Raw genomic sequence first — 26,876 nt, forward strand, 5'->3', positions numbered from 1 at the left:
CTGTGGAGTAGCTGGTGCTGGTGCTAGTCTCAGCTGCTCTACTTCCAGTTTAGCTCTCTGCCATGCCATAGGAAAGCAGTAGAAGATGGCCCAAGTGCTAGGACCCCTGTACCTGCTTGGGAGGCCTGGAGGAAGCTCCTGGCTCCTGGCTTTGGATTGGCGCAGCTCCAGCTGTTAAGGCCATTTGGGGAGGAAACCAGTAGAATGGAAGACTTCTCTTTCTCTGCTTCTGCCTCTCTGTACCTCTGCCTTTTAAATGAATAAATAAATAAATCTTAAAAAAAGAATTTTAAGAGATAATTATTCAATCACTGATTAAATCACTGATAGCTCAAATCAGCCATGACAGGAGTATTTAGAACGTGGAAAATATCAAACACTCCAATTGGTGCTTTGCCTTCCCCCAACCAAGTTTACTAAACATTAACTAGCACAGTTCTGACTGTCCCCAGCTACTCCATGTATTATTATATTTCTTTTAATAGGAAGAAGTGGAGCAAAGAAAGTTTAAATAATTTGCCAAGTTAGTAAACATCTCAGCTGATGTTTGAACTTGAATGAGCTGGATGCAAAGGCTATGCACCATGCACCCTGTGCCCATCATAACTGCATGGAAAACAAGACCAATAGAGGTCAGAGACAGCTTTTGCTAGGGAGGCCTTTGTCATCAACCTGCTGCCCCTTTCTGGGAGGCTGTTAGCTTCTGATTTAGGAGCTCTGGGGGTTGAAAAGCTGACCTGGTATTGTGGTAGAGGGAGGGATCCCAGGACTCCTATGGAGAGAAAGAGCTCATTAATTCTAAGACCCTAGGGTTCCACAGCCCACAGAAAATTAGCAACTAATTATGGTAGGGGTCAGGGGAATATCTTGAAGAAATATGCCAGCAATAGTCATCACTGTGGTAGGTACAAAGGCCATTCACTACTTCTCTATGTCCCTCTTCCTCCCCACCTCCAGTGATCGCCACTCATCAAATAATTTGCCCAAGCCTCTGGTCTGCCCATTCAGGATCTCGCTTTATATATATATATTTTAAGATTTGTTTATTTGTTTAAAAGGCAGAGTTACAGAGAGAGGAAAGAGAGAGGGGAGAGAGAGAAAGAGAGAGAGAGAGATCTATCTGCTGGCTCACTCCTCAGATTTCAAATTTCAAATGGCTGCAGTGGCTGGGGCTGGGCCAGGCAAGGATCTGGGAGCTTCTTCCATGTCTCCCACATGGGTTTGGAGATCCAAGCACTTGGGCCATCTTCTGCTTTCTCAGGCACATTAGCAGGCAGCTGGATGGGAAGTGGAGCAGCTGGGGCTCTAACCAGCACTACAAACCATGGTTTAACCCATTGTGCCACTGCACTGGCCCTAGGACCTCACTTTTTAAAATTTGCTCACTTATTTATTTAAAGGATGGTGGGAGGGCAGGAGAGAGAAGAGAAGGGAGGAGAGAGAGAGAGAGGGAGGGAGGGAGAGAGAGAGAGAATCTTCCATCCACTCCTTAAATGCCTACAAGAGGCAGGAACTCCATCTGGGTCTCCCATGTGAGTGGCAGGGACTCAACTACTTAACCGATCACCTGCTGCCTTCCAGGGTGAATATTTGCAGGAAGCTGGATGGGAAGTAGAGGTGGGACTCAAACTTTGCACTTCAATATAGGATGTAAGTGTCAAAGACAGTAGCTTAACCTGGTGTTCCACAATTCCTATCCCAGGACCCCACATTTCAAAGTTCTCAGTTTCTTCCTTTCTATTTAATTCTGTCTCTGAGATGGATCACACTGTAGTAACAGCGAATCATAAAGCCGGAGGGTTGGCAGAATACTTAGGACATTTAGTCTAATCCTCATACAATGTAGCAGAATCATTATTATGCCACTCCTGCATTAGAGTCCGAAAATAAATGGCATCCTGGTCAGTGCATGAATGAAGTCCACGGACCAACTGAAGTAGTTATTTCTGCACATATGCAGTGCATATGTGAGTAACTGGTAGTTGGCAGAATCTTGTTTTTGTTTGTTTCTGGAGGAAGATCTATAGTTGTAGGGAAGACAGAGTGGAAGCCCTGAATATATGCATGCACCTCCAGCCACAATGACAGCAAATCAGGAATAATATCACGATCCAAGGAAATGATTGTTTGATTCTATCTTTAGCAGATGCAAGGATGGTGATATCTATCATACCCTCCATACTTCGGACTCATGGAAATGCTGCACAGAACCATTTACTTGTGACTTGAAAATGGACAAGAAAATGGCTCTGCAGCTGTTCTAGGTCATTATATTAGCAGCCTGGCTGCTTTGGTCATCTGTCCTAGCAGACTCTAAGGTGCTACAGGTATCAGTGGTAGGACATTTTGGCAAGCTTTTGAAGGAGAATAAACAAATATTCTTGGGGTTCTTGATCAAGGTTATACTACTAGCTGTAGAAAAGCATACCCTACTAAGAAACAGTTCCTATCCTGTGACTAAGCTTTAGTAGAGACAGAGCTGCTGACTATGGGACATCAAGTGACCACAGCTGGAGTTGTCCATCATGAGCTGCATTCTGCCTAACTGGATGAGTGATAAGGCCAAGGTGTTAAAGCATCATCAGTTGTAAGTAGAAGTAGTACATCCTGGATCAAGCATGAATAGAACTGGAGGGCGGAAGCAAGGTACATAGCAGATGGCCCAGATTCCCTATGTCATCCCCTATGTTAACTCAGTACCTCTCTCTTCACTCTCATCAATGGCTCATGGAGGGTGTTTCAGCAATTTATTGCTTCATTAAAAAAGCCTTCCAAGACTTGGTGGCTTAAACCAACACTCTTGATTGGGAGGTTGTCAAAGACTTTGTAATTGTCTTTAATTTGCCTTGGGTGAGTTGCATCTTGTGACAAACTGATGAAGGAAAATGAGGCTGATCTTGGTACATGGATGGATCAACATAATACATTGGCGTGAGCTGAAAATGGATTGCTACTGCATTGTAGCTGCATTCAAGGGTAGCTGCAGAATACAGTAGACATGTTATCCCAATGGGCAGAGCTTTGGGTGTTGCACCTGGTCAATCAATTTGTATGGAAAGAAAAGTGTCCTAACGGAGGAATATACATGTCCAATGGTAAATAGATGGGCAGATTGGTCATGGGTTTGGAAGGAGAAGGTTTGGAGGATCAAGGGCAATGAAGTCTTGGGTAATAGGGTCAATGAGAATGAGAAAGAAATGTGACTATCTTGTATTACATGCTGATGCCTACCAGAGAGCATCTACAACAGAAGTGGCGTAAACAACCAAGTAAAGAGAATCACTATTGGGTAGTTCACGTAAGCCAGCCATGGGCCACCCAGGGCTGCCACAATGGGCTTGTGGAAGTGGGAGCTTTGGCGGAAGGATGGAAGTACACATGGGTGTAACCACATGGGCTTCCACAAGTGTGGATAATGTATTAAGCTGGTTTAGATCTGTAATTGATGCACAGTTATTCTTAAGTGGTGAAAATTAACTGAAATGTGATCCCTGTTGAACATGGTGGTGGGAATGGGAGAGGGAAGAGATGTATAATTTGGGACATGCTCAGGCTGACTTGCCCCAAGTGGTGGAGTTGGAAGCATACCAGGGGATTCCAATTCAATCCCATCGAGGTGGCATGTACCAATGCCATCTCACTGTTCCAGGTGATCAGTTTCAGTTCACAGTTGGTCATGGTGAAGGGACTGGGAGTCAAAGGGAGCACATAGACAAGTCTAGTACCTGCTAACGCTAACCAATGGAGTAAATAAAGGGGAGAGTGATCCAACATGGGAAGTGAGATACTCAGCAGACTCATAGAATGGCAGATGTCCTAAATAGCACTCTGGCCTCAGAATCAGCCCTAAAGGCATTCGGAGCTGGCTGAAAAGCTCATGAGAGTATTTCAGGCATGGAAAGCCAAGACACTCTGGCAAAAGATCTCTGCGAGTGAGATCCCAGTGGAAAGAACAGGCCATCAAAGAAGGAGGTGCCTTTCTCTGAAGGGAGGAGAGAACCTCCACTTTGACTATGACCTTGTCTAAACAAGATAAGAGTCGGAGAACTCAGAGGGCTTCCATAGCCTTGGAAACTCATGACTGGAGCATAGGGAGATTACTGATGCCATAGACAGGAGTGTCAATTGGTAAAGTCAACAACAGGAGTCACTGTGCACTTACTCCTCATGTAGGATCTCTATCCTTAATGTGCTGTACATTGAGATTTAATGCTATAACGAGTACTCAAACAATATATTTCACTTTGTGTTTCTATGGGGGTGCAAACTGTTGAAATCCTTACTTAATGCATACTAAACTGATCCTCTGTAAAAAAAAAAAAAAAAAAAAAAAAAGAAATTATCAATTCCCAACTTGACTCTCACTGGGATTAAACATGACAATAGGTCTGCTCTGATTTCATCATCATTTAAAAAAATCATCTATTATTTTTCACTTTATGTTTCTGTGTGGGAGCAAACTGTTGAAATCCATACTTAATGTATACTAAGCTGATCTTCTGTATATTAAGATAATCGAAAATGAATCTTGATGTGAATGGAAGGGGAGAGGGAGTGGGAAAGGGGAGGGTTGTGGGTGGGAGGGACGGTATGGGGGGAAAGCCATTGTAATCCATAAGTCGTACTTTGGAAATTTATATGCATTAAATAAAAGTTTAAAAAAAAAAAAGAGTTTATATAATCTGGACCATGTCTATTTATATCTTTGGCTTTAACTTCTACCTCTTCCTCTCTTTATTCACTACTCTCTAGGCACAAGCTTTCTTCTTGAACCTCAAACACACCAAACCATTAGCTTAAACTAGCTGTTCCAGTGTTAGGAAGGTTCTTCTGGGAAATCTTTGTACAAACTTCTTTTTAATATTCACATCTCATTGCAAATTTCACTTCTTAAAGAGTCAAAGACTCATTCCTTGATCCCACAACCTAGTGTCCCACTCAAAATCACTATTTATTAAATTGATGTTTTATTTTCTCCAAAGTACATATCACCGTCCAATTCAGAAATCTTAAAAAAAAAAAAAAAAAAAAAAAAAATTCTCTCAGAGCCCATATTTCTCAGGAAATCACAAGGGTTTTAGAAGTTGTACCAGGAATTAGGGGCAGAGACAAAACACATATTTTTTATTATGTCACCATATCACCCCTTGGCTACCACATTATTCTGCAGCCCATGACTGCACTGGGTTTTCTTGATTATACTTGGCTGATTTTCACAAATGACAATAGACTGAAGTACAAAGTTCAGTGATGAGCTATGAATTATATGATTTTGCTAAGATTCTCTTCCAAATTTAGCTTTCTGAAAGTTCATTTTGTTTCATATATTATTCAGAGTTATATTAGCAATCTCTGATAGCTCTGTGAAGTAAAGATATTCTTGGGTATAGCAGTTTTTGGAGTGGATATGATACAAAGTGTTTATAGTTAATCTCGTTTAATTTTTATCCTGGTTACCACATTGTTAGGACCAATTTTTCCTGGTAGGTTGTGATGAACACTCGAACTGATCCCTGATGGGGCATAAACTTTTCCTGAGCCTATAGCAGCTTAAGATTCACACAGCTGTGCACACACACACACACACACACAAACACACTTTATTTATTTGAATAGATTAAGTGTGCACAACTATAACATTAAAAAGACAGGAGACTAGTGTTGTGGCAAAATAAGCTAAACAGCTGCTTGCAATGCCAACTGGTATTCCATATTGGAGCACTTGTTGGGGTCCTCAATGCTCCACTTTTTTTTTTAAAGATTTATTTGTTTATTTATTTGAAAGGCAGAATTACAGAGAGGCAGAGGTAGAGAGAAAAGAGTCTCTCATCCACTGGTTCATTCCCCAGATGGCTGCAACAGCCAGAACTGTGCTGATTCGAAGCCAGGAGCCAGAAGCTTCTTTTGGGTCTCCCACATGGGTGCAGGGTCCCAAGACTTGAGCCATCTTCCATTGCCTTCCCAAGCCACAGCAGGGAGCTGGATTAGAAGTGGAGTAGCCAGGACTGCAGTTGGTTTCCATATAGGTTGCTAGCACTGCAGGTAGAGGCTTTACCTATTATGCTACAGCGCCAGCTTCAATGCTCCACTTCTGATCCAGCTGCCTGCTAATGTACCTTGGAAAGCAGCAGAAGATGGCCCAACTTCTTGGTTCCTCGCTGCCCATTTGGCAGACCCGAATGGAGTTCTGGGCTCCTGACTTTGTTTGACCTGGTCCAGCCTTGGCCATTGTGGTCATTTGGGGTGTCAACCTGCAGATAGAGAATTCCCACCTCCCTCATCACTCTGCCTTTCAAATAAATAAAATATAGAATCTTTAAAAAAGACAGTCTCATATATATATATATATATATATATATACATTATTTATATAAAAGTCTACTTTCTTCCCATGTCTGTTCTTCAAGTTACCTGTTTCCTCTTCCTAGGTATGACAGATGTATAATTCTAGGAATATTTTATGTATATTAAAGTGGGGTAGGTCTAGCCAGGAGGCAGAAATCATATGGTGATTGATACAGGGGAAGCTTAGTATAAAGCATTGTTAAGCTATAATAAAAGAGTAACTGTTTGGTATAGAGATGGCTGTAGGGTACTCTTGCTGAGGGAGAGTGCACAAGTAAGGGTGAAACGGGGCCCCTTCCTCAAGTCTGGGTTGCAGCCTACTGGATGTCAGAGTTCAGTGGCTTGCCTTGTCCAGAGCTGGTCCACAGTTACTGGGCAAGCAGGAAGCAGCCCTTTGGGGTACAGGCTGCAGCTGTTGAGAAGATGCATGAGTATGAAGAAAGTGTTGGCTGGTGTCTACTTTGGGAGAGCTGTAGAAGAAAACCTTTCAGGGTGCAGTCAGCTAGAGGGAGTTGGGCTGTTTTCATATGGGTGGGAGATCTAGAGGGCAGGGTGCCCACATTATGAGAGCTGTGGCAAGGTGATTAGCAGGCTAATCACCTTAGCAGCTTTGAAATCACTGGGGGACCACATGTTCTAGGCAATGGTTGGGGCTGACACCACTGGTTTATCCTCATACCTGCACTTGAAATCAACAGTGGGCCCAGCAAGAGAAGCCCCTTTTCCTTTTTGTGTTCCTCTGGAGCTCTTGACTAAGAAAGCTAATATCTTACTCACTGCAAAGGAAAACTCTTTAAGGTAATTCTGTCTATTAATACAGAACAGCTATTGGAGTGAAATTTGAGGCTGAGAGCCACTATATTGACAGTTAGCACACACATAAAAATATAAATAACTATAACTTTGTAGCATCTTTTTTATTATACCTGCAAATCACCTCATTCTGTTTATTTGTTAAGAGAGAATTCGGGGGGGGGGGACAGTGCTGTGGTGTGGTGGGTAAGGCTACTACCTGTGGTGCCAGCATCCCTATGGGCACTGATTCAAGTCCCACCTGCTCTGCTTCTGATCCAGCTCTCTGCTATGGCCTGGGAAAGCAGTAGAGGATGGCCCAAGTCCAAGTTCTTTGGCCCCTACATCTGCGTGGGAGACTTGGAGAAAGCTCCTGGCTTCAGATTGGCTCAACTCCAGCCATTGTAGCAATAATGAACCAACAGATGGAAGACCTCTCTCTCTGTGCCTTTGCCTCTCTGTAACTCTGCCTTTCAAATCAATCAATCAATCATTCAATCATTCAATCAATCTTTTAAAAAAAGAGAGAATTCTGGGGTCCCTGTTGTGACATTGTGGGTAAAGCCGTTGCCTGTGATGTCAGCATCCCCCATTGGTGCTGGCTGAAGTCCTGGCTGCTTCACTTCCTATCCAGTTCCCTGCTAATGCACTTGAGAAAGCAGCAGAGGATAGTCCAAGTAATTGGGTCCCTGCACCCATGTGTAAGACCTGGAAAAAGCTCTGGCTCCTGCCTTTAGATTAACTCAGTTCTGGCCCCATGGTCATTGAGGGAGTGAACCAGTGGATGGAAGACCTCTCTCTCTGTCTCTCCCTCTTTCTCTATCTGTAACTCTGCTTTTCAAATAAATAAATAAATCTTAAGAAAAAAAGACTACTCAATCAGTATGGCAGAACTCCAGTGAGCACTGAGGCAGGTTCAGGGGCTCTGTCTGCATGCATTGGCTTAGCTTCTGTAGGTCTTGTGAAGGTGACTTGGTGTATGTAGCTATTTACATTGGTATCTCTGAAGGGATTTGGTTTCCAGAGCTTCTTACTCAGCTGTCATCTTGGCTGTGTCTCTCTGTTAATGCTTTTGACAATGTTCCAGATATGAAACTTTTTGCTCTCTGTTCCAAATAAACAGTTGTGCCCCTAACAGAGCTCCTAACCCCTGTGGTCTGCCCTGCTTACTAGAATTTTCATGCCATGGGGTTGGAAGGTGGTTGGGAACATCCAGGCCACTGATTTTACTGACAGTGGACTTTTTTGTTTTTTATTTGAGGTGTGTGTGTGGGGGCAGGGAAGGTGGGATGGCGGGGAAGAGAGAGAGAGAGAGAGGGAGGGAGGGAATGAGAGGGAGAGAGAGAGAGGAGAGAGGGTGCTTCCATTTGCTGGTTCATTGCCCAAATACCCACAATGGCTCTGGGGGCTGAAGCTGAGAGCTGGGAATGCAATCCAGGTCTCCCATGTGGGTGGCAGGAACCTAACTACTTGAGCTATCATCACTGTCTTCTGGAAGTCACAATAGCAGGAAGCTGGAGTCAGGAGGTGGATGTTGGTATTGAACTCAGACACCTGTTATTACACCTGGTTGTCTTAACTCCTAGGTCAAATGTCTGCTTCTATTGTATTTTACTAAATAAAATTCTCAATTTTTTCTATACCTTTAATTAATTTCCAGAGCTCTGAAATGGTGCTTTCTATTTTGTCCAGGTGTAATGATGACTTTTGAGAATAGAAACAGCTAAATTCTCATTCAGGCATTCCTCTGTTCACTGAATTTTTTTTTTTGACAGGCAGAGTTAGACTGTGTGAGAGAGAGAGAGAGAGAGAGAGACAGAGAGAAAGGTCTTCCTTCCGTTGGTTTACCCCTCAGATGGCCTCTATAGCAGGCACGCTGCACCTATCTGAAGCCGGGAGCCAGGTGCTTCCTCCTGGTCTCCCATGCAGGTGCAGGGCCCAAGCACTTGGGCCATCCTCCACTGCCTTCCTGGGCCACAGCAGAGAGCTGGACTGGAAGAGGAGCAGCCAGGACAGAATCTGGCACCCCAAACGGGACTAGAACCCGGGGTGCCGGTGCCACAGGCAGATTAGCCTACTGTTCATTGAATTTTAATTCTAACCATTGGTACATAAGAATTCAAAGTAGGTTTTGGATTGAGTTTAGTTTGCATTCCTGAAGGATTATTCATTCTCAAAGCACTTTGGCAAAATTTCTTGTGAACTTTTACAGATAAAAGGGAAGGAGGCCTTTTTTCCATGCGTGGACTGACTTGATCAGAGTCACCCTATCACCAATAGGCAAGATGGGAGGTTCATGAATTTCCATGCTACTTCCTTCCAGCTTCTTAACCTATCACAATTCCCATAGCCTACTCCCATATTTTGGCTTTCTTATTTTTGTTAGATGACAAATAAAGTAATAATATTCATATTCTCTGGGAGAATTCAATACACACAGAATAAAATTATTTTATCTGATGCTGCCTTAAGGCCAAGTGCATCAGACACCAAGAAGATACCCTTCTTAAGGCCAGGAATGGGACACTCAGGGAGTCTGGAATAGTTGTGTCTCTGGTTTGGACAAGGAAGGAATTTCACATAGAGAGGAAGGAAGAGAGGGTTTTAGATTTATTGCTCACATTCCTTGACAGGACACCATTTTTCTAAATCCAAGTCTTCTCTGAATTAGTTTTTCTTGAGAGAATCCTGGGACTCTTGTAGCAACCTTAAGAAGGGAATCCCCAAATTCAGTGGGTGATTTCTCTGTTGCCAGCCAGTGTCTGTCCAGTCAGGGACACTATGGTATTAGGTGAGTTTGGGAGTTGAAGATTTCTATTCTTGGTTTGTGGAGCTTTTACATGGGAGACAGGCTTACTTTAACCAACCAGAAGGGATGACTGACTAAAACTAAAACATTCTGTGAATGGACACTTCTAGGGTTGGTTCTTCATTTTGCTCCAACTGTTGGGATTCCCATAGGAAGCCTGTGAGACTGTATTCAAGAATGTGAGGAGTTAGGCGAAACTGAGAAGGAGGATGGGGCAGAGAATCTGAAACCTTTTGCTCATCAAAAGTTGTTTTTCAGAGGATGTTCTAGGGAAGCTTATTGTGCAAATTGTACTCAGAGGGAACCAGACCACCAGCCAATCAATGAAGATGCAAACCCTTGACCTTCAAAATTTCTACAATTAAAAGATGACCCCATTCCTTCTGGAGAAGTACTTTTTATGGTAGAGGGAAATTGGAAGGGAGAGTGTTCCAAGCAGAAGAATGGCATGTCTAAAGGCCGGGGCAACAGAGCGAGGTGTGTTTCAGGGACTTCCAGTAGCTCTGTGAATTTGCAGGATTCTAGGTGGGTGGGTCATGGAGAGGGTGATGAAAAAATAAGGAAAACAAGAGCCTGATCTAGAAGTTTAGGCTCTGTGTTTAGTAACAGGGGGATTCACTTATTATTCTTGGCTAACAATTATAATACCATGAAAGCTGGGCCAGCCATGTGCGTGGTGAATTTAGCAAAGCCATAGTGGAGATGAAGACAGTCAAAATATTAATGGAAAAGAAAATAAACAGAAATTAAATTTTAACGATTTCCAGGCTTGATGATGTTTTTAGTTCTCAGGTATAAACTAGATGCTTGTGTCCTCTGACCTGACTCAATCTCTGCCTGTCCTTCTCTCTCTCTCTTTTTCTTTCTGTATTTCTGCCTTTCAAATAAATAACTAAATCTTCAAAAAAAAAAAAAAAAAAAGGCAGGCAGAGTGTGGGTGATGTTTGAACTATGGTTTTGACTTGACACACAATCCAGACCCAGATATCAGCTGCTGGCAGAGGTGGGGTGGATGATGGTGACATGGTGGAGGGGCTGGCAGATAGCCACAAAGCTGTCAAAGGACCATCATTGCCTGTGGGATGCACTCAGTGGTCCCCAGGGCCGGGAAGAGCTGCACAGAGCAGCCCAGGAAGCTGTTGGTTTCTTAGGGGCCGGTGTCTGGAGGCTGAACAGCATCTGGAGGATAAAGGACCTGAAGTAAAGGTTCAAGAAGCAGAGGTTGGAGAGGAGAAAGTGCATGGGAAGGTGGAGCCTGGGGCCGAGGAGGCAGTAGCATGATGAGTGTATTGCCTGCTAGGGTCAGGAGATAGGAAATCAACACAACAATGAAAGTAAATTTTTCTAGACCTGGGTATTTAGAGAAACCCATAACGAGGAAATCTTCTGCAGAGCTCTGGTTGACCATGGCCTATTCCACCATGGTATGGCAAGCTATTGTACAAAACTCTGGGTACTTATGAAGTCACATCAAGTGGAAATTTATCTCTGCTTCTCCTGTTCATTCTGAAATAGACTGATTTCAACCTTTCTTTGTCATATAATATGAAAATTAGTAGTTGAAGTACACCATGTTGCACTTGGGACTTTTAAATAGAGTTTTTATTTTGCATAATGTGTGGTTAATTTTCTTCATATGTAGTTAAAAACTTTTTAATTTGAATTAATTTCAAACTTATAGGAAGTTTGCAAGAGTAGTTCCAAGGACTTTTATATAATATTTATCACGACTCACCAAGTTTTTGTATTTTCTCTCATTTGCACTATCATTCTCCCTCAGTGTATTTGCATATTATCATTTTTACTCTGAGTCATGAGGGAGTAGACTGTGTACTTCACTCCATTTTACTCTTTAATATTTCAGGATGCTTATGTTAAAACAAAATGATCTCCTAAACATTTTGCAATAAAAATTTAAAAACTTGGAATGCATGCAGTACTGATATCTACGTGCAGTCCATATTTCTATTTTGTTGATGCTCTCAGCAATATCTTTTGTAGGAATTTTACAAAAGATTTACTTTTTTTAAGATTTATTTATTTATTTGAAAGTTGGAGTTACACAGAGAGAGAAGGAGAGGCAGAGAGAGAGAGAGAGAGAGAGAGAGAGAGAGGTCTTCCATCTGCTGGTTCATTCCCCAGTTGGCTGCAATGGCCAGAGCTGTGCAGATCCGAAGCCAGGAGCCAGGAGATTCTTCCGGGTCTCCCATGTGGGTGCAGGGGTCCAAGGACTCGGGCCATCTTCCACTGCTTTCCCAGGCCATAGCAGAGATCTGGATCGGAAGTGGACAGCTGGGACTCAAACCAGTGCCCATATGGGATGCCGGCACTGCAGGTGGTGGCTTTATCCACTATGCCACAGCACCGGCCCAAAAAAGATTTACTTATTTATTTGAAAGGCCAAGTTACACACACACACAGACACACACACACACAGACACAGACATACACACAGGTCTCCCATCTGCTGATTAACTTCCCAAATAGCCTCAATGGCCAGGGCTGGGCCAGGCCAAAGCCAAGAGCCTAGAACTCCATCTGGACCTCCCACATATATGGTAGGAGTACTTGGGTGATTGTTGCTTTCCCAGGCACATTAGTAAGGAGGTAGATAGGAAGTGGAGCATTTGGGACTTGAACTTGTGCCCATATGGGCAACAGTTTTAACTTGCTGGGCCACAATGCTGAATCATTATTTATTTTTAAAGATTTATCATTATTATTTTTAAAGATTTTTATTTTTTAAAGAATCATTATTGTTTTTAAATATTTATCTGTTTATTTAAAAGCACCACAGAGGGAGAGAGAGAGACAGAGAAAGAGAGATCTTCCATCTTCTGGTTCACTCCCCAGATGGCTACAATGATCAGGGCTGGGCAAGGCTGAAGCCAAGAGCGTCTTCTAGGTTACCCATGTGGGTAGCAGGTGCCCAAGCATTTGGGCCATTTTCTGATGCCTTTCCCAGGCCACTGACAGGAAGCTGGATTGGAAATGGAGCAGCTGGGACAAGAACTGGCTCCCATATGCAGGCGGCAGTCTTACCTACTCTGCAACAACGCCATCCACTGGAATCATTATTATTTGTTTTATATAGAACCCAGTACATATTTGCATGGGCGGAAAGGTTTAGCACAGTGGGTAAGGTGCTAGTAAGGATGCCCACATCCCACATTGGAGCGCCTGGGTTGGAGGCTGGGCTCTGCTTTTGATTCCAGCTTCCTGTTGTTAACTGAAAATAAGTGTGAGTCTCATTGGGAAATCAAAGTTAAAGATTTTTAAAAAGATTTATTTATTTATTTGAAAGGCAGTTACAGAGAAGCAGAGGCAGAGAGAGAGAGAGAGAGAGATATCTTTCATCCACTGGTTCAGTCCTCAAATGGCTGCAATGACTGGAGCTGAGCTGATTCGAAACCAGGAGCCAGGAGCTTTTTCTGGGTCTCTCACGTGGGTTCAGGGGCCCAAGGACTTGGGCCACCTTCTGCTTTCCCAGGCCATAGCAGAGATCTGAATTGGAAGTGGAGCATCTGGGTCTCCAACCGGTGGCCATATGTGATGCAAACATTGTGGGTGATGGCATTACCCACTATGCCACAGTGCCGGCCCCCAAAGTCAGTTTTATTCAGCAAGTCAAACTGAGGATTTAAACCTGGAGACAATCGTCAGTTGCCTGTTCTGGCTGTTCCACAGGGCTGTTTGGTTACAGGATGAGTACACACACTGAAACAGGTTTAAACAGTACAGAGTTAATGTGCGGTTATCAATCACCTTGGAAGTCAGAGAATGCTGCTTTAAAAATTGAAGAACATCAGGTAATAGTTAACAGACTTGATTATTGATTAAAAGAGGTGTGGCTGGCACCACGGCTCATTAGGCTAATTCTCCCCCTGCGGCGGCGGTACCACAGGTGGTAGTCCCAGTTGGGGCACCAGGTTCTGTCCCGGTTGCTCCTCTTCCAGTCTAGCTCTCTGCTGTGGCCTCGGAGGGCAGTGGAGGATGGCCCAAGTGCTTGGGCCCTGCACCTGCATGGGAGACCAAGAAGAAACACCTGACTCCTAGCTTTGGATCGGCGCAGGGTACCGGCCGTAGCAGCCATTTGGGGGGGGCGGTGAACCAACAGAAGGAAGATCTATCTCTCTGTGTCTCTCTCACTGTTTAACTCTGCCTGTCAAAAAAAAAAAAAAAAAAAAAAAAGGTGGTACCCTACATTCCCATGTCTGATGTTATCTATATTCAGGGAGAGGTAAACAGTGGGGCTATTAATTACTTTTCCTACAATGGCCCTAAGAACAAAAGTTCACTCCCTTCTAACCATGCATACATTTTTCTTTTTGAGGTTTCTTTGTTCGTGGTTGTGGGTCACTGAGGAGGTCATGTTGCATGGGAACATCATCACAACACAGGCAGCATCCAGGTGATACACTATGGTCCCTTACACTCTGTGGGAAACCTGGATTGAGTTTCTAGTTTCTAGTACTAACCTGGCCCAACTGTAGCTGTTACAGACATTTAGGGAGTGAGCCAGTGGATGAAAGTTGTCTGCCTGCCTTTCTTTGTTTTTGTTTTTTCTTTGTCTTTCTGACTTTCAAATAAATAAAAATAAAAAAAAAATATAAGTTCTGGGGGCCAGTGCTGTGGCGTAGCAGGTAAAAGCCGCAGCCTGCAGGGCTGGCATCCAATATGGGTGCTAGTTCTAGTCCTGGCTGCTCCACTTCCCATCCAGCTCTCTGCTATAGCCTGGGAAAGCAGTAGAAGATGGCCCATGTCCTTGGACCCCTGCACTCAAGTGGGAGACCTGGAAGAAGCTCCTGGCTCCTGGCTTTGGATTGGCCCAGCTCTGGTCATTTCAGCCAACTGGGAGTGAACCAGTGCATGGAAGACCTCTCTCCTCTTTCTCTCTCTCTCTCCGCCTCTCTGTAACTCTGCCTTTCAAATAAATAAATAAATAAATAAGAGAAAAATACACTATCTTTTATTGAACAAGTCCAAATGGAGCATTGGAAAGATGCCACCTCCCCAGGGGTTCCTCAAGGGACCACAGTAGCATGATCAGCACCAGTTGCCCCACTCTGGGGTACAGGGTCTCAAGGGTCTCACTCCTGAGAACTGTCACTGCAGTGCCCCTTTGCCTGGTGGAGCTGGTCCATACTCACCCTCATGGTGAGGAATTTGGAGGTCCTGTAGTTTGCAGAGATCGAAAGCTAAAGGGATTCTATAGGAATTTAATTCTAGGGGGTGCTGGAGCCCCCAGAGTGCAGAATGGGGCCTGGCCCCAGTGGGTGGATCCCCAGCTTCTCTGTCTGGGGGTAGTGGGAAGGTGTGGTGCCCAGAGCTGCAGCCTCCACGTGGATACCCTTTTCACTGGCCACAGGCCCTCGCTGTGCTCCTGCTGGACAGTCACCACGAAGCCCCCATGCTGACCTGGAGCTCTTACTGGAGCCATTGGACCACCAAAGAAACTTCCCCAGACTGCCCCTGAGAGGCATCTTATTCTGTGGCATTTCCATTTAAACTTTTTGATTAGCCTCTTTGTCCCAACTATTATTTACAACTGCAGGCAGTCTATTTTCTTTAGCTAATATTTCCCCAGAAAATGGTTGTTCTGTCTCAGTAAAGCTCTTAGTTTTGTGAGTTCTGGGAAACAACCAGACAAGTAAAATAACGACAATTTTCTATAAGTAGGACGTTGAAGGATCTGACACCCCATGGTCCTTCCAGTGATTTCTGTCTGCTAGTTTTCACCATGATTGTGTGCTGTGGAGGCTCCCGTGGAGCTTGGGAGGTGGAAGGGGGCTATGACGAAATCATTCCATAGAACTGAGTGTTCTTACTGAGACCCAGTCATTATCCTTGAATGAACATTCTTCAGATTGCAGCATGCTTTTGATTAATTTCTAGAGTTCTATAATTGTTAATTATAATGATGTTTTCTGGCTTATGAACAAGATAATTTATGAACATGATAATTTTTGGAGGATTTAACTGTGCTGATGTCTTTGTGTAGTCTTCAGTCATATTGGATACTTTTGGAATTACAATATAAATACTTAAGTCTTCACAGACTTCATAGAATTAACAGTTTACTGCTTCATGTGGAATACAGAAACCTCACCACTATATACTCAGAGATACTTTTGTCATTATTATTTTATTTTGTAATTGTCATATGTATTATATATATCCCATCAATTTTGTACACTTTGGTTCCAAAAGTGTTATATATTTTAAAGGACTCAAAAGCAGAATAATATACTATTATTATTCTATGTATGCAGATAGCTATCAGTTATGTGGGTCTTTCTTTGGTCATGATATTTCAAATTTCTCTCTGGCTTCAGGTCTTCAGCTAGTGATAACTCTCCTAATTTTACTTCTATGAAAATATTTTCATTTCATCTTTATTCCTGTAGAATATTCTAACATGTATACAATTGCCCAGGTGAATGTTGATCCTTGAGGAGCAGAAATTAATGACTTTTGCTGCCAACATGGAATGAAGTTTAGGGAATATGTGGTCTAAGACCAAGATTTCTATGCAGGATCATGTGTTTTTGTTGGGCTCCAAGATCCTAAAGCTTGAGAAAAGGATGTAATTTTATGCTAAGAAGACCATCCACCTCTGAATGCGATGAAACCCACAGTGAAGATCCTTGTTTCTGATAAAGTCACATGATCAGGGACAGAGACACCTTCTCCGGATGTGGCTTAAAAAAAAGAAAACCCACATGGTGGCTCATGGCGTGAGAAGGGACGCCTTCTCATGGTTCTTGATGTACCACTATGTTAGAGGTGAATATGGAGGGGTAGATTAATATTGGAGAAAAAGAGAAGCTCACTTGCATTTGGCTGACATTTACCAACCCTGGTGCCCAGATACCTTGATGACAGAAAGCCTTATCTATGGGGCAGAAGTTCTGTACTCTTTATATTTTGTGTTTACCTATTAGCAACAAAGTACCCATTGGAACATCCTGCTATAACCCAGAGGTTACATGATGTTGTCCTTTCTTGGTTTGGTGTGAAGGAAAGAAACACCACAAATGAAATAGTAAACGTTTCTCCTTCATATTCCACTTCTATTTCAGTCCCAAGGGAACTATTCTTTGTAACTACAGTTTGATAACAGCTATACACATTTGAAAGTTGGCTGGAATGAGAAAATTGGGGTCTATATTTTGTGCATGAGATTGTGTATGAGATCATAAACATGCTGAGTTTTAATTCTTTCACCTCTTTGTTCTTTGAAGGAGAAAAGAAGGCAGAAGTGGATCAATATAAGAAGGGCAAGGAATTAGAAAGGACCTTGAGGAAAGAGGAAAGAAGACAATGTGTGATGGGTTGAGTGCTTATGCCCGCCCAATTCCTATGCTGAAACCTAACCCTCAAGGTGACTGTGTTAGGAGATGAGTCCTTTGGATTATGATTAGGTCCTGAAAGAAGAGCTGTCATAATCAGGATTAGTGCCCTTATAAAGGAGACTCCAGAGAGCTAGCTATATGTGAAGTATGTGAAGACACAGTAAGAACTCACTATCTTAGGGTCAGAAAGTGGACCTTCACTAGACATGGAATCTACTTTAACTTTGGACTTGCCAGCTTTCAATACTGCAAAAAATGGATCTGTTGTTTACAATCTTCTCAGTTTCTGCAAATTTATTATAGTAACCCAGATTGACTAAGCAAACATGGTAGGAACTGGAAATGAATTGAATATAGAGTTACAGTGATGACTGTAAAATACTCTTATGATGAGTATGAGTCAAGGCCAAGGGCAATTGATTTGAGTGGCAAAGACATAGTGGACCACTTTTAGAGTCAGCGAGTTTATTATTTTCAAGCAAATAAAAGTCAAAGTTGCCAGCTCCTTGGGTCTTTGTGCTATGCACCAGATAAAACTGAAGGAAAAAGGGACCAGAGAACTAAAACACTGTTTGGGATATCCCAGTTATATACTACAGCTCAATCTCCAAATTTCTTCAGCTATATCCTAAATGATGTGGGGGCAGAAAGCCTCATGGTCCATGAGAACCTGGGCAGCAATAAGGACAGCCTCCCAGGTGACATGAGGAAGAGAGGGATAAATAGCCCTTAGGTAGATACTAACAAGTTTCCCATCTTTATATTCCAGGAGGATCAAAAGCTACCCTTCCAAGGATCAAATTAGTTATGGTTCAAACTTGCTTGTGTGACCTATGTAGTTATGTGCAAAGTCTCCAGAATGCCATTTAGAGTAGTTCCTCAACATTGGCGGGACAATTGGAGACAGAGTGGACATTGGTGGAATTAGGCAATCTATAGAAGTGAAGACAGTAAAACAGAATGGAGAAGAAATACTAACAAAGGACAGACATGATAATATTTGAATTTAAGGTATATTATGGCTATCACTACTTCCTCTTAATCTCATCCTCTCCCACCTAGACACCACATGGTCACATTATGACCTACTGTAGTGGTGTGTATGGAGAAGGTAATGGTCTGAAAAACAAAAACTTCTCAAAATCATTAGAAACTTTATTTAGAAAGTACATTAAGCAGCTCTCTCAGTTTTCCCTGTTCTCTGCATCCTTCCCCAGCAACCTCCTGAGTGCCTTCTTTACCTCCTTGTTCCTCAGGGTGTATATGAGAGGGTTAAGAGAAGGAGTGCCCACTGCATAGAAGAGGCCAAAGAGCTTACCCCTCTCTTGGGCATAGGGATTTTTGGGCTGGAGGTAGACGGCAATGACTGAGCTGTAGAAGAGAGTGACAACCAGGAGATGGGAGGAGCAGGTTCTGAGTGCCTTTCTCCATGCTACAGCAGAGTTAATCCTCAGCACTGCCCAGGCAATGGCACCGTAAGAGACAAAGATGAGGCTGAGAGGCACCACCACAAAGACAACACTAGACACAGATAACTGGATTTCATTGTAGGTAGTATCCCCACAGGAGAGTCGAATTAGGGAAGGGACTTCACATAAAAAATCATCTATCTGGTGATGGGAACAGAAGGGCAGGCGAAGGGTGGGTGGGGTCTGGACTATTGATTGGACTAGACCCATAACCCAGGCCACAGATGCCAGCTGCCGGCACAGGCGAGGGTGGACGATGGTGGCGTAGTGGAGGGGCTGGCAGACGGCCACATAACGGTCAAAGGCCATCACTGCCAGCAGGATGCACTCAGTGGTCCCCAGGGACAGGAAGATGAAGAGCTGCACAGAGCAGCCCAGGAAGCTGATGGTTTTCTCCGGGCCCCAGAGGTTGACCAGCATCTGGGGGATGAAACTTGTGGTGAAGCAGAGGTCCAAGAAGGCGAGGTTGCGGAGGAAAAAGTACATTGGAGAGTGGAGCCTGGGGTCCAGCAGGGACAGCAGGATGATGAGTGTGTTGCCCCCCAGGGTCAGGAGGTAGGAAATCAAGACAACCACGAAGAGAATCTTTTCCAGTCCTGGGTGTTCAGAGAAACCCAGAAGGAGGAAGCCCACGGGGGAGCTTTGGTTGACCATGGTGCAGCATGCGGTCTTATAAAAACTTACCTTGGTTATCTTCAGGTTATACCAAAGCAGGTGTTTCTTTTTTTCCTCTGGCCACTCAGGCTCCTATTTTTAGTCACTTCACCATCCAGTAGCTCCTTCTTTTCTCCTATTCTTGCTGGTCCACTGTTTCATGGAAGTGAGCAAACCAGAGACGTGCAGACAATGGTTGGAGTCTCACCTTAGTACTTCTGACTTACTGGCTAGTTGCAAAAGATGATAATGTAAGACATTAATTAATTAACTAATATTAATTAATTCAGCAAACATTTATTGAATACCTATCATGATCTGAGACTGTGCTATCGAATTTTCCCTTCATGTGTGGATGGAATTAAAAAGTAATATTATTGAGTGAATTTCCTGATCTCATACATTACTGTAGAATTCTTCTTATTTTCCAATGGTAAGCATGAAATTCCTAGAATAATTCAAATTTTATTTACTTTACAGCTTTACCAGAGACTTGACCAGAGAAACAAATGTGGACTGTAAAGGTGATTTCTCCTTTATGTGAAATCATTCAGTCTCCAGCAAGATCAATTGAGGCCGGTGCTGTGGCTCACTTGGCTAGTCCTCCGCCTGCGGCTCTGGCACCCCAGGTTCTAGTCCTGGTTGGGGCGTCCGATTCTGTCCTGGTTGCTCCTCTTCCAGTCCAGCTCTCTGCTGTGGCCTGGGAAGGCAGTGGAGGATGGCCCAAGTGCTTGGGCCTTGAACCTGCATGGGAGACCAGGAGGAAGCACCTGGCTCCTCATTTCGGATTGGCGCAGCGCGCCGGCCGTAGCAGCCATTTGTGGAGTGAACCAACGGAAGGAAGACCTTTCTCTCTGTCTCTCTCTCTCTCTCATTGTCTAACTCTGCCTGTCAAAAAAAAAAAAAAAAAAAAAAAAAAAGAAAAAAAAGAAAAAAAAAAAAAAAAAGTAAAAAAGATCAATTGAATGAACTAAGCACTTAAGAAGGTATGATGATTTATTCAACTAAAAGCAAATATTTTCTTTGAATATTATTAAGTCCTAACTTCAACTCTTCATTATGTGTGTTGTGGAATAATAATAAAAATACAGTATCAGTCATAAAATGATCAGTTTGGTTCTATAATACCAAAAGTTCTTACAAGGATTGAGGTTCAGAAATGGAAAATTCAAATAGACTGATTTCATTTCCCCCTTTTCATAGGAAATGAAAGTTAGTAGATAAAGTACACCATATTGAGTTTGGGATATTTAAATAGGGTTTTGTTTTCATATAATGTGTGGTTAATTTTCCTTATATGCTATTCAAAACTTTTTAATTTCAATTAAGTTCAAGTTTACAGAAAATTTGCAATAACAGTTCTAAGGACTCACAAAATTTTTATCAATTTTTGGTATTTTCACTCATTTGACTATCATTCTCTCTCAATATATTTGCATATTATCATTTTTACTCTGAGTCATGTGGGAGTAGGTCGTATACATTGTATCCTTTTACTCTAAAATTTCAGGATGTATTTGTTATAAGATGATCTCTTAATTACTGTATCATAATCAAATCAAGAAGCTTAAAATTGATATAGTACTTTTATCTAATAAGAACAGTCCTATTTTGTTAACTGTCCTAATAATATCTTCTGTAGGATTGTTTATTTGTTTTGTAGGATCCATTCTGGATTCACATATTGTGAAGTTAGCAATAGAAGGCTGCTTGGGAATGCCTGCATATTGGGGTGACCATATTTGAGCCCCATTTCTGCTTCTGATTCCAGCTCCTTGCTAATGTGCATCCTGGGAGGTAGCAGGTGTTGACCCAAATAGTTAGGTCCCTGCCATAGATGTGGTAGACCTGAGTTGAGTTTCTGGCTCCTGGTCAAGTTCCTTGGTGTTGCAGCCATTTGGCGAGAGAACCAGCAGACGGAAGATCTCTGTCTATCTGTCTATCTCTGTTTGTTTGCTATTCAAATGAAGTAAATAAATAAATAAAATATAAAAAATCATATTTTTTGTTAGTGCCTGACATTACTTTCTTTAGCAACCTATTCTGTGCCACTGTACTAAAGGGTTTGTTTTAAAACATTGGAGAACTAATCAGTACGTGCCAGTGAAGCTTATGGGCTAGATGGAGAGTGATTTCCCAGGAGAGTTTATTGGCCATCATCAGAAGACCCTAGGAACTGAAGGGCAAAGAATCAAAAATATCAGGCTGGCCAGAGACAAATTTGTAGAGAAAAGGAGCCGTGTGCTTGTATTAATCAGGAAATGTTTGCAGGAGTATGTGACTTTATTTTTGTGAAAGAAAGGAGAGTTGGGTCCCAAAACACTGACTTAGAAGTGGGTGCGAAGCAGCATCAGAAACCGAGTAAGTGGATGAAGTGCCTTGAGAGGCCACATATTGGCAGTAAGTATCTCCCCACTAGCACGATTTTGTGTGTGCATAAAAGCTGAATTTCATCTCTGTCTGTCCAGTCTACCTCTGTCTCTCCCCAGCCTTGCCTTCTTTCCATTGTTCTTTTCATTCTGAGGGAAAAGGACCTTTGCCTTTAATTTTTATAATATACATGATCCCTAACTTATGCTTTAACATGATTTTTTGACTATTATTGTGTAAACGTGATACGTATATAGAAAAGCTGCAGTTTCAATCTTAATCTTTTGCTGGGCTGGTGATGTGTGGCATGATACTCTCTCATGGCCCTGGGCAATGGTAGCCATCCCAAGGGCAGATGTCAGATACTCTTTAGTGTACAGTGTTGCCAGCAATTTTTGTGTATTGTGGTTTGTGTTTTGCCTTTCATAATGTCTACAAAATGCCCATTGGTGTGTGTACATATGATATTCAACATTTTATTATGAAATCGTGTTAGATGAGTCTGATGACTTACAGTCTCATGTAAGTTTTCAAAGCATGATTAAGGCAGGTCAGGCTACACAGTGATGTTCTGTGGGTTAGACATACTAAATGCATTTACAATCCTGCAATATTTTCAATTCAGGATGAGTTTATCAGGATTTACCACCATGGAAAGTTGAAGAGTATCCGTATTGTTAAATATTTGAACAGAAGGCAGTGTGTATCTTAAAAGCTTTCTGTGTCTTGATCAAATCCAGTTCCTGCCCCTGAAGAGCTTATTAATATTTGCTTATTAATATTACTTTTAGTAAATTGTTCACATGCTGTCCTTAATTTTTTTAAATATCTATTTATTTATTTGAGAGGTAGAGTTACAGAAGAGAGAGGAAGAGACAGAGAGGAGGGTCTTCCATCTGCTGATTCACTCCCCAAATGGCTACAACGGCTAGAGCTGGGCTGATCTGAAATCAGAAGCCAGGAGCTTCTTCTGGATCTCCGATGTAGGCAGCAGGGACACAAACACTTGGGCCATCCTTCACTGCCTTACCAGGCTCATTAGCAGGGAGATGGATTGGAAGTAGAACAGCCAGGACTTGAACCCATGCCCATATAGGATGCTGGCGCCACTGGTGGAGGCCTAGCCTACTACGCCGCAGTGCTGGTTCCCCTATGTTGTCTTTTAACATTATATTCTCTGTGTTGGTAAAAGGAACCAAAAACCAAAAACCCAAACCCAAACCAAACCAAACCAAACCAAGACAAAACAAAACAAACAAACAAAAAAACTGGAGGTGGATGTTTGGCACAGAAGTTAAGGTTCTGCTTGGGAAGCCTTCATCGCATATCAGAGGACATGAATAGAAGTCACAGTTCCACTTTCAATTCCATTTTCCTGCTAATATGTACCCTGGGAGGCAGCAGGTGATGGCTCCATATGTGGGTCCCTGCCACCTACCTTGGAGACCCAGGATGAGTTTCCAGTTCCTGACTTGGGCCTGGCTCAGACCTGGCTGTTACAGACATTTAGGGGCGTCAACCAGTGGATGGAAAATCTGTCTGTCTCTTTCTCTGCCTTTCAAATAAAATGAAAATGAATTAAAAACAAATAGCTAACTGCTCCATATTCATCTACCAGCTGTCATTCCACTACTCTTTCTGCAGGCCTCACCTTCTCACTCTCCTGTTAACTTATTGTCCCACTGTTGTGAGATAACTATTGTTTCTTCCTTCAGTTTTCAGCATCCTCTGAGTCTCTGTTCTGTCACGTTCTGTTTCACAATCTCTTTTTTCTTCATTCTCTTTTGCTTGCTTTTTTAAATTTTTTTCTCAGGCACCAACAAACATCGGCTATTACTTTACTCACTTCCCACTATTTATTCCATGTTCATTTATTTATTTATTAACTGATCCCCAGGCCCTTGCTAAAAGGGAATCAGAGAGCAATTCTGTTTTCCCATCCAATAAAGATGAGCATATTATTACTTTCACGGCTGTCACCTGTTGAGTGCTTCCTGTACAGCAGACACTGTGATCGACACGTCCTTTTTACCTGGTTCTTACAACAGTCCTTCCACGTAGGTAGTATTATCCTCCCTTCATGGAAGAAGAAACAGTCTCCATAAAGGTTAAATAACCTGCCCAAATTTACACAGCTAAAAAAGGGTAAGGCCTGGATTCCAAGCCTTTTAATTCCAATGATGATGCTCTTGGTGGTTCCACTATGGAAGACACGTGAAAACTGAATGGTTGTAAGAGGATAAAAAAATGTACAACTTACCTGCACTTAAGTCAGAGTCTCCTTATGACTTTGCTGCTATAACTTTCCCATGACAAAGAGTTTCTGGACTGGTTTGAGCCTCCACTTGTCCCTCAAGATGAGAATTAAAAGCAAAATATAGAGGAACTGAACTCCTTGGAAAGGATTGGAAGTTAGGGTTCAGGTAATAGTTGATTGTTAATGCTACTGCCTTACTTTTCAATGCATATGATTTGGGTATTATTAGTATTCTCCAGTTTTGTTTTTAGATAAAGAAACTAAAACACAAACAGATTTAATGATTTTCTCATAGCAATGTAGCTAGAGCTAAGACTTGAGTGCAGGTAGGCTGTAGCATCATGCACTAAGCATATTACACTGCCATCATTCTGCTTTTATGTATGAGGACACAGGCTGCTCTTGGTCTCATCCCAGCAAGCCAACTCCTTTTCTAGTGGCACTGCAAGTGGAAAGGAGGCATAGTGAAGTGATGCAGGAAGGAATCCCAGGACTCCAGTGCCGTGGAGAGAAACAGCTCATTAATTACGACAAGACTCTGGAGCCTCATAGCCCACAGATAATTAGTCACTGGCACTAATGGTGGTTAAGAAAGGGGAGAGGATTCAGAGGAAACGTGCCAGCAACAATGCTCCCTGTAGTAAGGAAGAAGGTCACCACCCTCTGCTCATCGTGTCATGGGGAGTACAAAGGCTTTGTCATCATTACTTCTGTCACATGTCCCGCGTTCTTCTTTCAATTCAACAGTCTATTATCTCCTTGTTAAAACTGAATATAACTTGTACACAATAAAGTCCAAATATCTAAATGACCCTAATCAAGATAGAAAATATTTCCATCACCTTAAAACCTCTCCTTTCTACTTTTCTCACTACCCTCCCCTGTCACCTTTGTCCAGGGACAAAAACTATCATGATTTCCTTTTTTTAAGATTTTATTTATTTATCTGAGAAGTATAATTACAGACAGAGAGAAAGTTCTCCTATCACTGGTTCACTCCCCCAAAAGCTGCAACAGTTGCAGCTGGACCCATCTGAAGCCAAGAGCCAGGAGCATCTTCTGGGTCTCTCATGAAGGTGCAGGGGTCCTAGCACTAGGCCATTCTCTGCTACTCTACCAGCTGAATTGGAAGAGGAACAGCTGGGACACAAGCCAGTGCCACAGGTGGAGGCTTAGCCTACTACATCACAGCGCTGCCCTGTTATGATTTCTTACCATCATAGTTTTGTTTTTCCTCTTTCAGGGCTTCACACAACTGGAACAATACAATATGTACTCCTTTGGGTCAGGATTCTTTCATGCAGCATAATTCTTTTGCTATGTATTCACATATCAGTAACTCTTTTTTGTTTCAAAAATCTACTAATTGAAGAACAATTTACATGGAATTAAGTGAACACATGTTAAGTGTACAGTTCAATAAGTTCTGACAAGTGTATATCTGGTAGCCACCACCCCATTCAAGACATAGAACATTTACTTCTATCATACAAGGTTAGTTTTTCCTGTTGTAAGAACTTTGTGTGAATGGAATTAGTGCATATTCTTTGCTCCTGGGTCCTTTTGCTCAGTTTGTTACTGAGATTCATTCAGGATGTTTCCAAATACCAGTATAGTAGTTTGTTGCTTTGAATGGCTCCTATTTCATTGCATGAATATACCATAGTTTAATTCATTCACTTGTTGATAAATGTTAAGGTTCTTTCCAATTTTTGGCTGCTTTGAACAATTGTATACAGTTCTCTGTATGGATACATGTCTTCATATCTTGAGTAAATTTCTGGGAACATAATTTCTGGCTTATAGGATGAGTGTTTGTAGGAAATGCACAAACTGTTTTCCAATGTGATTATGTTATTTACAATCTTACACACAATGAATGAGAGTCTCAGACACTCCACATTATTGATAATTCTCAGTAATCTATCTCTTGTCTTTGGAAGTCCTGTTGAGCATGAAGAACTCTTCATAACAGTTTTGATTTGCTCTGAGTTGATTAATGATGTTAAGCATATTAGTATATGCTTATTTTGGTCCTCACATGTTTTTTATTTATGTTTTATTTATATTTTGGTCTTAACATGTTTTTTATTTATATTTTTATTTTTTCCCATTTGTATTATACTATTTGACTTATTAAAAGTTGTAATTATAACATATAATATGCTAAATACCTTTGGAGATTGTGCAAATTATCTGTTCTTTATCTGTTCCTCATTATACTTTTTAAAAATTTCATTTAGTTTTATTTGAAAAGCAGACAGACAGACACACACACACACACACACACACACACACACACACATGGTCAGATGGACAATCTTTCATCTGCTAATTCTCTCCCCATTTACCCATAATAGCCAGGGGTACTGAGTCAGGTTGAAACCAAGAGCCTGGAGCTCAGTTCAAGTCTCCCACATGGGTGGCAGGGACCCAAATACTGGAGCCATTACCACTGTTTCCAAGGGTTCATGTTAGCAGGAAGTTGGAGTTGAGAGCAGAGCCAGAATTTCAATCCAGGCACTCTGCTATGGCATATGGTGTCCCAGCCGCCATCTAACTCCTGGGCCAAATGCCTGGCCCTGAAACAATTATTATTTGCCTGTTTTATGAATGATGACTTTCATCTTTGCTTCTATATTTATAATTTTTAATTATATAAATAAGAACTTTTCCTTTTCTCTGTTTGTTGTTTATTTATGTAAGTAATAACTCCTGGATTTTTAAAATTCTCTTGCCATTATTCTCACTATTTATTTTAATGTTTAAATTTTCCTAGATTCAGCTATTGGGAACCCATTGAATTTTTGATAAATCTCCATCAT

The 26,876-nt window shown here is 42.1% G+C and overlaps 2 protein-coding genes and 1 pseudogene across 2 annotated transcripts in view; 1 reads left to right on the plus strand and 2 right to left on the minus strand.

The window, feature by feature from the left end:
• GABBR1 (gamma-aminobutyric acid type B receptor subunit 1) overlaps positions 1 to 20,017 on the plus strand; it is a 63,790-nt gene extending 43,773 nt beyond the window's left edge. The window contains exon 23 of the mRNA XM_008262637.5: positions 19,905 to 20,017. Within this exon, the coding sequence (XP_008260859.2) occupies positions 19,905 to 19,946 (42 nt within the window). The 3' untranslated portion in view covers positions 19,947 to 20,017. The remainder of the gene's footprint in view (positions 1 to 19,904) is intronic.
• Positions 8,488 to 11,964, minus strand: LOC149126753 (olfactory receptor 2H2-like; annotated as a pseudogene).
• On the minus strand, positions 18,345 to 19,559 carry LOC100352770 (olfactory receptor 2H1). Its single transcript, XM_017344998.4, has one exon. The coding sequence runs from the start codon at positions 19,422 to 19,424 to the stop codon at positions 18,486 to 18,488; it is 939 nt and encodes a 312-aa protein (XP_017200487.3). The 5' UTR covers positions 19,425 to 19,559; the 3' UTR covers positions 18,345 to 18,485.
• Positions 20,018 to 26,876: the final 6,859 nt, after the last annotated feature.

The sequence above is a fragment of the Oryctolagus cuniculus genome, chromosome 5 (genome assembly GCF_051225735.1).
Source record: "Oryctolagus cuniculus isolate XC-2025 breed Fujian yellow rabbit chromosome 5, ASM5122573v1, whole genome shotgun sequence".
Classification (NCBI taxonomy): domain Eukaryota; kingdom Metazoa; phylum Chordata; class Mammalia; order Lagomorpha; family Leporidae; genus Oryctolagus; species Oryctolagus cuniculus.